Source organism: Pongo abelii, chromosome 1 (genome assembly GCF_028885655.2).
Source record: "Pongo abelii isolate AG06213 chromosome 1, NHGRI_mPonAbe1-v2.0_pri, whole genome shotgun sequence".
Classification (NCBI taxonomy): Eukaryota; Metazoa; Chordata; class Mammalia; order Primates; family Hominidae; genus Pongo; species Pongo abelii.
In genome coordinates this window covers 214,367,108-214,381,168 of record NC_071985.2, presented here as the reverse complement: position 1 = coordinate 214,381,168, position 14,061 = coordinate 214,367,108, and the positions used below count along the sequence as shown (strand labels likewise).

At 40.9% G+C, this 14,061-nt stretch overlaps 1 protein-coding gene across 16 annotated transcripts in view; it reads right to left on the bottom strand.

Annotated features, from left to right (window-relative positions):
- Positions 1-14,061, bottom strand: part of UBR4 (ubiquitin protein ligase E3 component n-recognin 4) — a 136,211-nt gene that overhangs the window by 100,758 nt on the left and 21,392 nt on the right. For all 16 annotated transcript variants that reach the window (XM_024251135.3, XM_054540687.2, XM_054540698.2 and 13 more), the window contains exons 12-21: positions 12,670-12,769; positions 12,393-12,530; positions 11,740-11,857; positions 10,295-10,482; positions 9,207-9,366; positions 9,003-9,088; positions 4,237-4,406; positions 2,647-2,929; positions 1,779-1,914; positions 120-199 (exon numbers count right to left, since the gene is read on the bottom strand). In XM_024251135.3, coding sequence (XP_024106903.1) covers positions 120-199; positions 1,779-1,914; positions 2,647-2,929; positions 4,237-4,406; positions 9,003-9,088; positions 9,207-9,366; positions 10,295-10,482; positions 11,740-11,857; positions 12,393-12,530; positions 12,670-12,769 — 1,459 coding nt within the window. The remainder of the gene's footprint in view (positions 1-119; positions 200-1,778; positions 1,915-2,646; positions 2,930-4,236; positions 4,407-9,002; positions 9,089-9,206; positions 9,367-10,294; positions 10,483-11,739; positions 11,858-12,392; positions 12,531-12,669; positions 12,770-14,061) is intronic.

The window sequence follows — 14,061 nt, the reverse complement described above, 5'->3', positions numbered from 1 at the left end:
TAACACAGACCACATTTCCTGTCTATAAAAAGTCAGTCATTCCCTTTCCCCCCAGTAGGCTGATTCTGGTGGAAACCATCTGACCCACATATAAAATGCAGTTTTAAAACTCCTAGTACCACAGAGTCAAGTCGGTTCAAATCATCCTCTGAGGCTTCTGGGGACAGGACACAGTAGAATCTGGGTTGTGGGACAGCATCTGAAAAGTAATGTGCTGATTAAAAGAATGGTTCCATTCTTAACTCTATCTAACTAGTATGCAATGTAAAACTCAGAAAATACTTTATAGCAAGGTTTCCCAACCTTAACGATATTGACATCTGGAGCCAGATAAGTGTTTGCTGTGGGAGGCCATCTTGTGCACTCTAGGTGATTTAACAGCAGCCCTGACCTCTACCCACTGAATGCCAGTAGCACCCTCAGTTGTGACAACCAAAAATATCTCTAGACATTGCCAAATGTCCTGGAGGGGAGAGGGCAAAATCACCCATTGAGAACTACTGCTCTAAGAGTTAAGTAGGGTGCCCTAGAATCAAATCAATCAACAAATTATATCATTCGTCTGCACACATTAAACTTACATGCTGTTTCCCTAACATCAAATAGTAAGAGATAACAGTAAACTCACACTAACGCTTCACAAAAGTTTCCACAAAACACACTTAACATCTAATAATCCTCAGGGTAAGCGCAAACACACACTAAAAATGAACACAAGAAACACCTCATCCAAAGAACAGACAATTGCTATATGAGAAAAACACTAGAGATAATCTCATGTTCACATTAGTTTCAGACCAGCATATCCAAGACCAGACCTCTTGGACCAAGACTCAAAAGGAAACTTAGCTGTACATCAGAACCACAATTCTAAGGGAAAATAAGGAAAATTAATAACACAGAGTGGCAAGAATCCATATACTGTATCCTATGGCCAGACATGAGGATTCTGATTTCTTGTCTCTCAAATTTATTTTTTAGTTTTTATTTTTTTTGAGACAGGGGTCTCATTCTGTCATCCAGGCTGGAGTACAGTGGCGTGATCACAGCTCACTGCAACCTCAACCTCCCAAGCTCAAACGATCCTCCCACCTTAGCCTCTCGAGTAGCTGGCACCACAGGCATGTGCCACCATGCCCGGCTACTTATTAAAATAATTTTTGGTAGATGGGATCTACTCAGGCTGATCTCAAATTCCTGGGTTCAAGTGATCTTCCCGCTTTGCCCTCCCAAAGTGCTGGGATTACAGGCATGAGCCACCATGCTCAGCCTCAATTTTTTTTTTTTTCCCTTGAAATAGAGTCTTGTTCTGCTGCCCAGGCTGGAATGCAGTGGTGCAATCTTAGCTCACTGCAACCTCTGCTTCCTGGTGCAAGTGATTCTCCTGCCTCAGCCACCAGAGCAGCTGGGATTACAGGCAGGCACCACCAAGCCTGGCTAAATGTTGTTTGTATTTTTTCAGTAGAGATGGGGTTTCACCATGTTAGCCAGGCTGGTCTCGAACTCCTGACCACAAATGATCTGCCCGCCTCTGCCTCCCAAAGTGCTGGGATTACAGGCATGAGCCACAGTGCCCGGCTTCAATTTTTTAAAAAATATAAATGTAGGCTATGTGGGAGTCCATTTCTGAAATGTTTTAATCCATAGGTGATTCGCCACCCATAGGGATTACACTAAAGCAAATGACCAAAGATCCTCCAAGGGTCTCTAAGCTTCAAATTCAACCCTACCAATGAGAATCAGTAAGTCTGTTTCTTATTGACAATCTTCTTTCTGACCTGATGAGAAATGCTTAGACCAGTTTTCTTCTACTTCTTTGAATCCATGATAGAGAGGAGTGGTTGCCCGGCGGCTGTTGCTGTCCTGGGATCCACTTGCCCACCCAAAGGGAGGACTTAGCAGGTTATGCTGTACCTTTTAAAACACAAATACTGAAATTAAGAAAGATACACAGTCACCATTCAGCTTTTCACTTAGGCATGATAATAGCTCGGTACACTGAATCTTGGTAATCTGAATGTGGGTGTTCTACATTCAAATATTCTGTTTTATTGGGCACCATTCAGCTTTTCACTCAGGTATGATAATAGCTTGGTATACCAAAGCCTGGGAAACTCACAAACCAAAATAAAAATTTAAAGATTTTTCTGTGACTACTTTTGGAATGCAATTTTTGGTGCAACATAAAGGGAATAGTGCTCAATGAAACATTTTAAGAAATGCTGTACACAGTTAAGTCTGAACAGATCCTCCTATCCTCATTTTGGATCCTTACAACAAAGGAATTTACAAATCCATAAAATTTACTACCTGACTGTCATTCAACCACTAACAAATACTCATCGAGGGCCGATGCTCAGGGCACTGCATCAGACACAGGTAGAGCAGGGCAATTCGTGGGAGAATGCCTTTGAACACAGCCTACATTCCACTTTCAAAAAATGCATCAAATCAAGTAATCTACATGTATCACTTCCAGCTAAACATCAAGTACAAGTCTCAGTGGTTCTCCTAATCCTACCCATCAATCTACCAACACCTAAAACCTAAAGTGAGCAGGTCATTTGGGCTGCGGATCATGGTAACCATTGAGAAGAATAAAGTTCTCAGTAACGGTGAAGCAAAAAAGAATGTGTTGGTCTGTACCTGCTCAAATAGATACACAGGGGCTTTGGAGTACTGATGAAGCAGATAATCAAAGATGAGAAGGAGGCGAGCCAAGATAAGCGGCACGGAGCGCATCTGAGCATCCATGTTGACGCTCAACTGCTGGATGATCTGGACAAAAAGCGACAATATGGCCCGCCGGCCTGTCTCGGTGAAATTGTGGAAAATGAGGAGGAGCAGCTGCAGGTGTTCTACATTCAGATCCTCTGTCTCATTGGGCACCACGCCTTGCAGGGCATTCTGCTTCATTGTAGACAAAAACCTACCAGAGAGAAAAGATGACTATATCTGGTGGGAAAAAGAGCATTCCCCAGGAGTTATAATGTCAAGCACTAGAAGAGTTAAATTTCCTAAACCCAGGCAGTAAGATAACAAATTAAGGAAGAAAAAAGGCTACATGGTAAAGAGAAGACAGAAACTAAATTTTGGCTAAAAAAAGTCAGACTTGGCCAGCCGGGCACAGTGGCTCAGTCTATAATCCCAACACTTTGGGAGGTCGAGGGGAGGATCGCTTGAGGCAAGCCTTAACACAGGCGTGTTAATGCCCACCCTGTCATTTGTGACCATGAAAAGTACTACAAGCTCCCCCACAAAAATGTTGCTATTGTTCCTTTCTGATTAATAAACTTGGACAGGTGAACCAATTCAATTACTTTTCCCCATATTTTGATTCTATCATTTAATTCTAGTTTTGAGAGTTTATACTACAGGTTAAAAATCACTGCATGATAATAGTCAAAAATAACTCAATAGACTATAAAGCAATAAAAAAGAAATTATACTATTCAGAGAATTTGTCAGAAGAGCTTTTATGCAAAAAAGGAATGAATGTAGCCAACTGTTTCCATTGCCTTTGGCTATTTGGAAAGAGATTTGTGTTTTAATACTAGGAAAGAGATTTGTGTGTTTAACAAGGGTTTCCCTCATTGCACCCCTCGACCCTCTCAGCCTTTTTGCAAGATTCCACCAGGAAAAATATAGTAGGTCTTTGGCACTCAAGGAGGTTTATGATTTCTCAAATCCAGCATTAGAGCTATTTGATCCTAGAATGGGGAACAGAAAGCAAAGCCTTTTAGGAAAACAAACTGCTTTGAAGACTTCTAACCATGTAAACAAAAATGGCAAATACAGGTCCATCTAAAGCGGATTTAGATGATTAATCTGAGCTTCCCCCAAGGAAAAAAATTCTTTAAAATTTGTCCAAAAAAGACCACAAGTGCCCCTAAGTGGTTTCACGTTGAAAGCAAAATAACCAAGGACAGAGCTGGCTTCCCTGCTTGTCTTTCAAAAAAACAGGTCAGGATAAAACTGGCTCTGTTCAAGATTGTGGTTCCATCTAATAATTATAACCAAATCCCCCATGTGCTACAGGGAGACTTTATTTCCAGACCAAAGTTGACATACTTGTTTTTTTAACAGCACATCTCCAACTCCATCCCTCTTCTACCCTCCCCACTCTAAACATTATCATTACAGCAATGCCTCAAAGCCACAGATTAACTACAAAGAAGTCAAACAAATAAAAAAGGAAATAACCTTCTCTATAGCCTTCTCTTAGAGGTATCTTACCTGTCCCAAACTTTAAGGCATTCTGGGACGTCAGGGTCACCTTGAGCACTGGCTTTATGTTGCCAGATGAGCAGGAGGCGTGAAAGCACAGAGAGGCTTTGAGGGTGAATGTACAAGGGCCAAGGGCCCTCAGAAAAAGGAGCCACTCCTAGCTGCTGCAACAGTGTGTTCTGACAAGAAAGACATGGAACAGAACATTAGGAAACAGACATGGGATCAAGTCAAAAGGTTATTTATGTTCTCAAACGTTTGTTTGTTTATTTTAATATTGAACAGAATATTTTAAAGAAAGAAGGACCCAGAAATTCAGATTTTGGAATAGTTTGGATAAAGATCATTTAGGTCAACAAATGAGAAAAACATACGTGAAAACTTACTGATCTAACCTCATTAACATTTATAGTTAATGAGTGTCAGATATGGGCTCCTGAAAAAGGCGAAAAGCATTGAGACACCAGAATCAGGATAATTTTGTAAATGGACAAAACATGAAAAGTTGTTGCCTTTGAAAGCAAACTTCTTGAACAACTGTAATAGCTAATAGTTTTTCTTTAATAATCAGTTACATAATACAAATAACACCCAAAAGGGGAAGATCCAACAACTTAGAGATCCGCAGTATTTGCAGAGAAATTCTGCCTATGAGATCTCAAGGCACCCACAACTCAACAAGGCTGTTCTTCACCTCCAGGTGGAGCATGTCTTTCAAGTGAGCTTCATTTTCAGCTCAGTTAACTAAGCTGCAAATTATCTTCTCAAACACACACGCACACTGAGCGGGATGCCAATGGAAAACCAGACAAATGCCTGCTTTCTCACTTGGCTTCAGAAGACACAAAGCATGGTTACTGTGGGATGTAGGATAAATTTCTAAGTCTGCCGAATTAAATCATATTTTTATACTACATCCTCAAGGACCCTTTCTTGGAAATGAATGTTTCGCAAAATGTCGCTGGCCTCAAGAGCAGTTTCCACGGACTAGGCAGTTACCATAGGTTGAGCTAAGCACAGAGCATACTTTGTTGTCACACCGGATGTGCCAGGCAGAGACAGGAAGTATTATGTGCTCCATGTCACTGATGAGGGAAGGTGAAGGTCTCTAAGTGGTAAAGCCAGGTTTATCTCTAAAACCATGTTCTTTTTTTTTTTTTTTTTTTGAGATAGAGTCTCACTCCATCACCCAGGCAGGAGTGCAGTTGCGCGATCTCAGCTCACTGCAACCTCCACCTCCCGGATTCAAGCAATTCTTGTGCCTCAGCCTCCCGAGTAGCTGGGATTACAGGTGTGTGCCACCACGCCTGGCTAATTTTTTTATTTTTAGTAGAGATGGGGTTTCACAATGTTGGCCAGGCTGGTCTCGAACTTCTGACCTCAAGTGATCTACCCGTCTCCCAAGTGCCACGGCGCCCGGCCTCTAAAACCACGTTCTTAACCACCATGCTCAACAAAGTCATAAACAACTTCTTAATTCCTAAGTTAAATGAAACAATTCAAAAAAAAAAAAACCTACCTGAGCTACATGAAAAATACTAACTGTAGCACAATTCTAATAATGTAAAAATCAGGAAAAAAAAATCTAAATGTTCAAATCAAGGGGCGTACCTAGCCATATATATGGATAAGTAACATATATTCCTTATAATGCTATTTTTTAACGCTATTTTTTTTAGCTCATTTTTCATCTTTGTGTCAGTTTTTCAGTCTTCAGAGCCACAAAAATGAGTTAACATTCCATAGGAACCTGGTCTTTCCCTTCCACCCCAATCCTTCCTTCTCAGCTCTAAGTAAGGTAACTGACTCTCTATGAAGTCAAACTGCACCATAGTCCATCTAGCAGCAGAACTCTGGCTGAGTCCTCCCTTCCTCCATTCCTCTTTCATACTGGCATTTCTAAGGGTTCAGCCTCAGCCTGCAGCTATCTTGCTAGTCTCACTGTTTCTCATTACTTCAAAAATTGCCCCAATTTAATTCCTGAATTTCAGACTCACTGTCCCAACTATTTTCTAGACACTGGCACCCCAAAACTTCATCACAGTTAAACTGAAACCTTAGGCCGAGCACAGTGGCTCACACCTACAGTCCCAGCTACACGGGAGACTGAGGTGGTAAGATCACTTGGGCCAGGAGTTCAAGCAGCCTGGGCAACATAGCGAGACCCCATCAGGAAGACGGACGGATGGAAGGAAGGAAGGAAGGAAGGACGGACCAGCCAGGCATGATGGCACACACACATAGTCCCAAAAGGCTGAGGGCAAGAGTACTGCTTGAGCCCAGAGTTCAAGACCAGCCTGGGAGATATAGTAACATCCCCACCTCTAAAAAAAAAACAAATAAAACAAAACCCAATCTCCCTTACCTCCAAACCAACTCTCCTTCCTGACTTTCCTGTCTCTATTAATGACAATAGCATCCTTCTAGTTTCATTTGAGTTTTAAACTCAGGCAATATCCAAGACTCCTTCCTTTCCATGCTCTTCACCCCATTCAAATAATGGCCCATGATCTCTGCAAAATGTCCTATGCCGTATCTCCCTCCTTTTTCATGAGCCCACACTAACTCAAGTTATCTTTATTTCTTCAGTGTCTATAATAGTACCTGGCACATAGGAGGTGCTCAATGAATATGTATTGAACAAATGAACCAAGAGACTGCAATAATAATATTAAACAATAATACAATTATAAAGAGAGCTAACATTTTCAGTAGGTACTAGTACTAGGTACCAGGCACTATTTTTGTTTTACTTTTCTTGTGTGGTAAAGTATCATAACATAAAATTTACCATTTCAACCATTTTTACATGAACAGTTCTGTGGCATTAAGCACATACACATTATTCTGCAACCCTTACTACCATCCAGGTCCAGAACTTTTTCATCTCTCCAAACTGAAACACTGTACCCACTAAACACCAAGTCCCCATTTTCCCACCTCCCTGCCCCACGCGACCACCATTCTACTTTCTGTCTCTATGAATTTGACTACCTAAGTACATCAGAAGTGGAACCATACGGGGTTGTATTCGCGCTTCTGTGACTGACTAATTTAGTATCATGTCTTTACGGTTCATCATGTTGCAGCATGTGTCACAATTTCCTTCCTTCTGAAGGCTGTATAACATTCATTGTATGGCTGGATGTTTCGTTTATCCATTCAAATGTCAATGGACACCCGGGTTGCTTCCATCTTCTGGCTACTGTGAATAACACTGCTATGAACATAGGTGGATAAACACCTATTCAAGCCCTGGCTTTCATTTCTTCTGGGGTATATAAGTAGAGTTGCTGGATCATATAGTAATTCTATTTTTTTTTGGCAGATGGGGATCTTGCTACGTTGCCCAGGCTAAAGTACAGTAGCTATTTGCAGGCGCAATCATAGCATACTACAGCCTCAAACTCCTGAGCTCAAGTGATCCTCTCACCTTGCCTCCCGAGTAGCTGAGACTACAGGCATGTGCCACCATATAGTAATTCTATATGTAATTTTTTGCAGAATTGACATACTATTTTCCACAGCTACTGTATCATTTTACATTCCCACAAGCAATGCATCAAGAATTCCACTTTCTCCACATCCTCATCAACACTTACTTTCCACTTAATAACAGCCACCCTAATGGGAGTAAGCGAAGTGGTATCTCATTGTGATTTTGAGTCACAAACATAATGGAATATCATACAGTAGTCCAAACAAGAACTATAGAAATATATAACAATATAGATGAATCTTGGCAATACAGTACTATATCATACTACATGAAAAAAGAGAGAGCTTGAAAACATTACATAGAGCATGATGTCATTTGCTATAAAACTACAAGCAATTATTAAAATTTTTTTTAAATTTAAGGAATATAGATTATATATGTACATACACATACATATACATGTATGACTAAGGACATGAGGAACTTGAGATTTAGGATTCAAGACATCAGCTATTTCAGTGGGGAGAGAGAACCAGAAGATTGGAAGTTCACAGTCAATGTCCTAGATTTTGTTTTGGTGGTGGGTTTGCAAGTACAAGTGTATATGAGAGCATCTATCTCCTATAATTTGATTGATTCTTTTAAAACACACATTTTAATTTGTCTTTCTTCAATTACTAAGGATGTTGAATACTTTTCCTATGTTTATTGACCACTTATACTTCTTTTCATATAAACTGCCTGCTTGTGTATTTGTCCACTTTTCTGCTAGCATAATCATCAGGAGTTTCTGTTTGTTTTTGTGGGTTTTCCTTTTCTTTAAGCTTACTGACTTAAGATAAAGGACATATTTTTTTTTCTGGAAATGATCGTAAATATAAGGCACAGGGACATATTAGAATCACCTCTCAATGCTCTTTCCAGGGAGGGGATTTAACGACAAACTGTTCCTTAACAATTGGAGCTACAGGCCGGGCGCAGTGGCTCACGCCTATAATCCCAGCACTTTGGGAGGCTGAGGCGGGCGGATCACTTGAGGTCAGGAGTTCGAGACCAGCCTGGCCAACAAGGTGAAACCCCGTCTCTACTAAAAATACAAAAATTAGCCAGCCATGGTGGCACGCACCTGTAATCCCAGCTACTCTGGAGGCTGAGGCAGGAGAATCGCTTGAACCTGGGAGGTGGAGGTTGCAGTGAGCCAAGATGATGTCACTGCACTCCAGCCTGGGTAACAAAGCAAGACTCCATCTCAAAAAAACAAACAAACAATTGGAGCTGCAGCCTATGGAAGCTGGTGTCATGAGCTCTTGCCTAGATGGTCACAGCACACACAAACCTGCAGGTTAGGTGACTGAAGGTCAGAGGTTACCAGTGAGTGGTTGAAGTGATAGAGAGCTGCAGCAAACTCTTCATCTGATGAACCTTGAAGACAAGTAGAAAAGGCAATTATTTAAGCAGCTATTGAATGCACCACACCTCCCTGCCAACAGCCAAACTCCATGAGAAAAAAATCCATTATGCACATATCTTGTCTACTGACCCTTGAGTCCATCTTTGTCCACCTCCTTGATGATACTGGCTAGGGTGGCCATATGGTGTTCTGAAAGAGATACACTCAGATAGTTTCGGATAAAATTGTTCCGAGAGTTCAACATGGAAGAGGTGATGAAGTTCAAAATGTTGGAAGCCAGACCTAAGAACTGAAAGGAACACACAAAAAAAAGCTCTTATCAGGGTCATAAGCCCAGCGTTCCTATAAACTCTGATTACAAATAGAAAATAAAATATGCTCATAGGTCTCATGCAATAAACACGATGAATCAAAGAATCAGATTTTAAATCACTTACAGTGGGCCTAAGTTTCATTATGAGAGTGTCTCTTTCCCATGTAATTCTACTTACACAAAATGGCATTCCAGTTTAATATAACAGATGTTACAAAACAGTGTATGAAAACAGGATTTCCAAATAGACTGACCCATTTCTTTTGTTCTCCTAAGGTCCTTTGTCCAGCTCCAATTCATTACTGATATATTCAATCCTGAAGCCTATATTAATGATTATTACACATACATAGAATTCCTAGCTCTTAACTTCTCTACTAAAATTGAATTATTGTATAAATGTTTTTGTCCACATCCTTGACTGTAAGCTATATATATTAAGGCAAGAACTGTATCTGACTCACTCACATCATCAGAACGGGGACTGACACTTACTAGATAATCAATACTAGTTGAACCAACAGTTCAACCGTAGCAAGCACTTATGATATATCAGACCTATGCTAAGCACTTTACAAATAGTCTCTCTTTAAGATGTCACAACACCTTTAGATGCAGGTACAATCACTCTCATATGATAGGAGACAAAACTAAGGCTAGAAAAAATTCAGATTCTTGCCCAAAGTCACAAAGCCATTAAGTGATTCTAAAGGCCAGTAGAGAAACAGTAACAGTCACACAAGTTATTTAATGACACATAATCAAGACATATAAGTCCTAAGCAAAAACATCTTTAAACATTACAGTTATCCAAGCCACAAAATGTTTGAGTTCAAATGATTTGCCTCTCATACCCCTAGCTCCCCATGTCCACTTCCCCTAAACCTTAGAAACCTACTCTTACCAACTCAGGATCTTTACGACTCGCCAGAATGTTGCCCTTCTCACCAGGGGCCTGCTTACTGGGGCTTTTAACCCGAGGAGAGCTTTCCAGTGGAGGAGGTGGGGGAGGAGGCGGAGGTGCTGCTTTCTCTTTACTGGGAGAAATAGTCTCCTCAAACCATTGCCCCAAAATAGGCTCACTGTCATCGTCTGAATAGAGAAAGATAAAGTAACGAAAATAAATATTTTTTAAAAGTGTTTTTGGTGCATCTGCTTCCTAAAAGTGCTTAAGTCAAAAGGAACACAAGGATATCCTAATCGTGATGGTGGTTACAAGATTGCATTTGTGTATCAAAACTCATCTAAATGCATACATAAAATAAGAGCAAAACTGATCATCAATAACTGATTCAAATGTTTGGATAGATTCAACCCGTTAAGAATTTCTCACATTATTGCATGTAAATTATACCCCAATAAAACTGATTTTTTCTTTTTTTTTTTTTTTTTGAGAGGGAGTCTCGCTCTGTCACCAAGGCTGGAGTGCAGTCATGCAATATTGGCTCACCACAACCTCCACCTCCCAGGTTCAAGCGATTCTCCTGCCTCAGTCTCCCAAGTAGCTGGGACTACAGGCTACAGGCATGTGCCACCATGCCTGGCTAATTTTTGCATTTTTAGTAGAGACGGGGTTTCACCATATTGGCCAGGCTGGTCTCGAACTCCTGACTTTGTGATCTGCCCACCTCAGCCTCCCAAAGTGCTGTGATTACAGGTGTGAGCCACCGCGCCCAGCCGATTTTTCTTTAAGGAGCCCAACAAAGAAACAAAAACAACTTCACATTATTTCGCTGGTAACAAGCCAAACATTTTCAAGAGCAAATTTATACGTGCCTTATCAACCATAAATCACAGGATGGTAAGAATCACGCCTCCCTCTGTATTTCACATTGTTCCCACAAACCTGATTATGAAAGAATCTGAGGTACTTACCTTATTCACTCTCTCATCAAACTAAGGCAGGAGGGCATGCCAGTGTGTTCACTACAACAGGATTAGGTTTCTCTACTCAAGCTTCCCTAAACTATGACTATGATAACATCCAAACCGAACACCTCACATGTGACCTTTTGAGTTTCACTGAGAAAGCTTAGAGCAGAGGTCACAAAACGAGTCAACACAGGAAGAAATATGGAACAATTGAGATGTTTTCTGATTTTGGAGGGAAAGGAATGAAAAGTAACCCAGGCTTGGCTGAAAGTTGTTTCCATCATTCATTCATCAACAGCTCAACTTGCTCTTAAATAGCATGTCATCTTTGAATGCACATAAAACCAAGGTCCAGGCTAAGCAGGTGAAAACAAAATGGAAACTTTTGTTTGTTCAGGAAACTACAGGAATCTGCTGAGAACACTCCTGTTGCACTTTATAGCTTATCTCTGGGAGAGAGAAAAGAGCGGCCTCTACCTTGGCTGCTGTCCTCCTCCGTGCTACTGAAATCATCCTCATAGTAAGTATTGGAGTCGGTGGAGGCGCTGGCATCGCTGCTCATGGAGCCCTTCCTTTGCCGCTGCAGGACACATGCCTAGGAAAATGACAATTACAAAACCGGAGCCATCCTATTTAATCTCATGCACCGCATGAAAACTTTCTCCATATCTCTTTTATTTTTCCTAAATCCAAGAGTATGCCTCTTAATAGCTCCCTTAATTAAGGACTTTCATCACTTTATCCTACAAAAACACTACTAACCAGAGACGTGGACAAGAATTGAAAAAAGGAGTGTTTCCATAGTGTCCTCTATGCTTCTGCTTCAGTATGCCAATCATCACAAATCACCAAGTAGCCATGTGTACCACAAAACTGATAATCAATAACTGATTCAAATGTTTGGATAGATTCAACCCGTTAAGAATTTCTCACTTCATCAACACCATTACCAAAACTTTGGGTCTATAAAGGTCATGGTGTGTAGTCAGTCTTATTCATTTCAAGAAGGTTTTATATATATATATATATATATATATATATATATAAAATATATACATCATATAAAATATATATCATATATATAAAATGAGACATTCTTCTAAATTATCAATGGCTTAACTCCCACCCACCTTTCTGTAGGAAGTTGAAAGTAACGTCAAGAGCAGGTTCATCAGTGGGACAGAGTCAATCAGCCGTTGAATCCTCTGTATGGAGGTGCTCTGGGCCATAATGCTCAAGGCTGCAGGGGGGCCATCTGTCTCCCAACCCTGAAGGCAATGATATCAAAGGGCGATTAATGATACTACTCAGCCAGAAAAAACAACTTGAGTTGATGGATCAAGCTTGCTTGGCCAGAAGTGGATCCCGCAATCAATATGCTGATTACCATGGGGATAACCTCCTCACCTTGTGAAGGGCCTCCACTTGTAGGTCTTGAAAGAGAGACGTTAGCAGTTTGATGGCATGGTTTGCCAATATTACTGAGAGTACCCCAAATCCCTGATGCCTACACAAAGAAAAAGGAAAACACAATCCTTAAAATAATTAACAATAAATTACAACTTCTGAAACAGTGGATCTTGCCATTTTGGGGTCTCAGACCCCTTTCAGACTCTGTGGATCTTCAGAAAAAAAAAAAATTGTACATACATACATCTGCATATAATTTCTGAAGTTCACAATCTCCTTGAACCCCATCCACAGATGGCCTAAGGATCTGCAGGCTTCAGGTTTAGAACTCCTGGACTAGGCTGGGCACGGTGGCTCACACCTTAAATCCCAACACTTTTGAGAGGCTGAGATGAGAGGATCACTTGTGCCCAGCAATTTTAGACTAGCCTGGCAACCTAGAGAGGGAGACCCTATCTCTACAAAAAAATTAAAAAGTTACCCAGGCGTGGTGGCATGTACCTATGGTACCAGCTACTTGGGAGGCTGAGTTGCACCACTGCACTCCAGCCTGGGTGACAGAACAAGACCTTGTCTCAAAACAAACGAACAAATAAATAAATAAATAAATAAAACCTCCTGGAATAGAAGAAACTCCCAAATCGAAAAATTTTTGGAATTTAAACAATCAGTTCAAGGCTAATGGGTTATGCAAAGATGCTGACTTTTAAATGTAGATTGAACTTTTAAAGCATCATTATTTTGAAAAGAAAAAGGTTTGAATTACCAACTTCTATAAAACATCTGGAAACAAATCTAAGAGAATGAGAGGCCTGGAGCAGTGGCTCATGCCTATAATCCCAGCACTTGGGGAGGCCAAGGTGGGAAGATCACCTGAGCCCAGAAGTTCAAGACCAACCTGGGCAACATGGCAAGACCCCATCTCTACAAAATATGAAAAACTTAGCCAGACGTGGTGGTGCACACCTGTGGTGCCAGCTACCCAACAGGCCGGGGCAGAAGGATCACATGAGCCCAGGAGGCGGAGGCTGCAGTGAACTGTGTTCATACTACTGCACTCCAACCTGGGCGATAGAGTGAGGCTTTGTTCAAAAAAAAAAAAAAAAGAAAAGAAAAGAAAATTATATTCAAGCAAAGTGTTTTCCTCCTGTCCAAAATGTCCACACAACAAAAGGTTAATATATCTGATTTGCGAGTTCATATAAATCAAAAAGAAAAAAGAACAAACACAGGCCAGATGCGGTGGCTCACATCTATTATCCCAGCACTTTGGGAGGCCAAGGCAGGAGGATTGCTTGGGGCCAAGAGTGTGAGACCAGCCTGGTCAATGCAGCAAGATCCCATCTCTAAAAAAAATTTTAAAAATTAGCTGGGCATGGTGGTGCACAC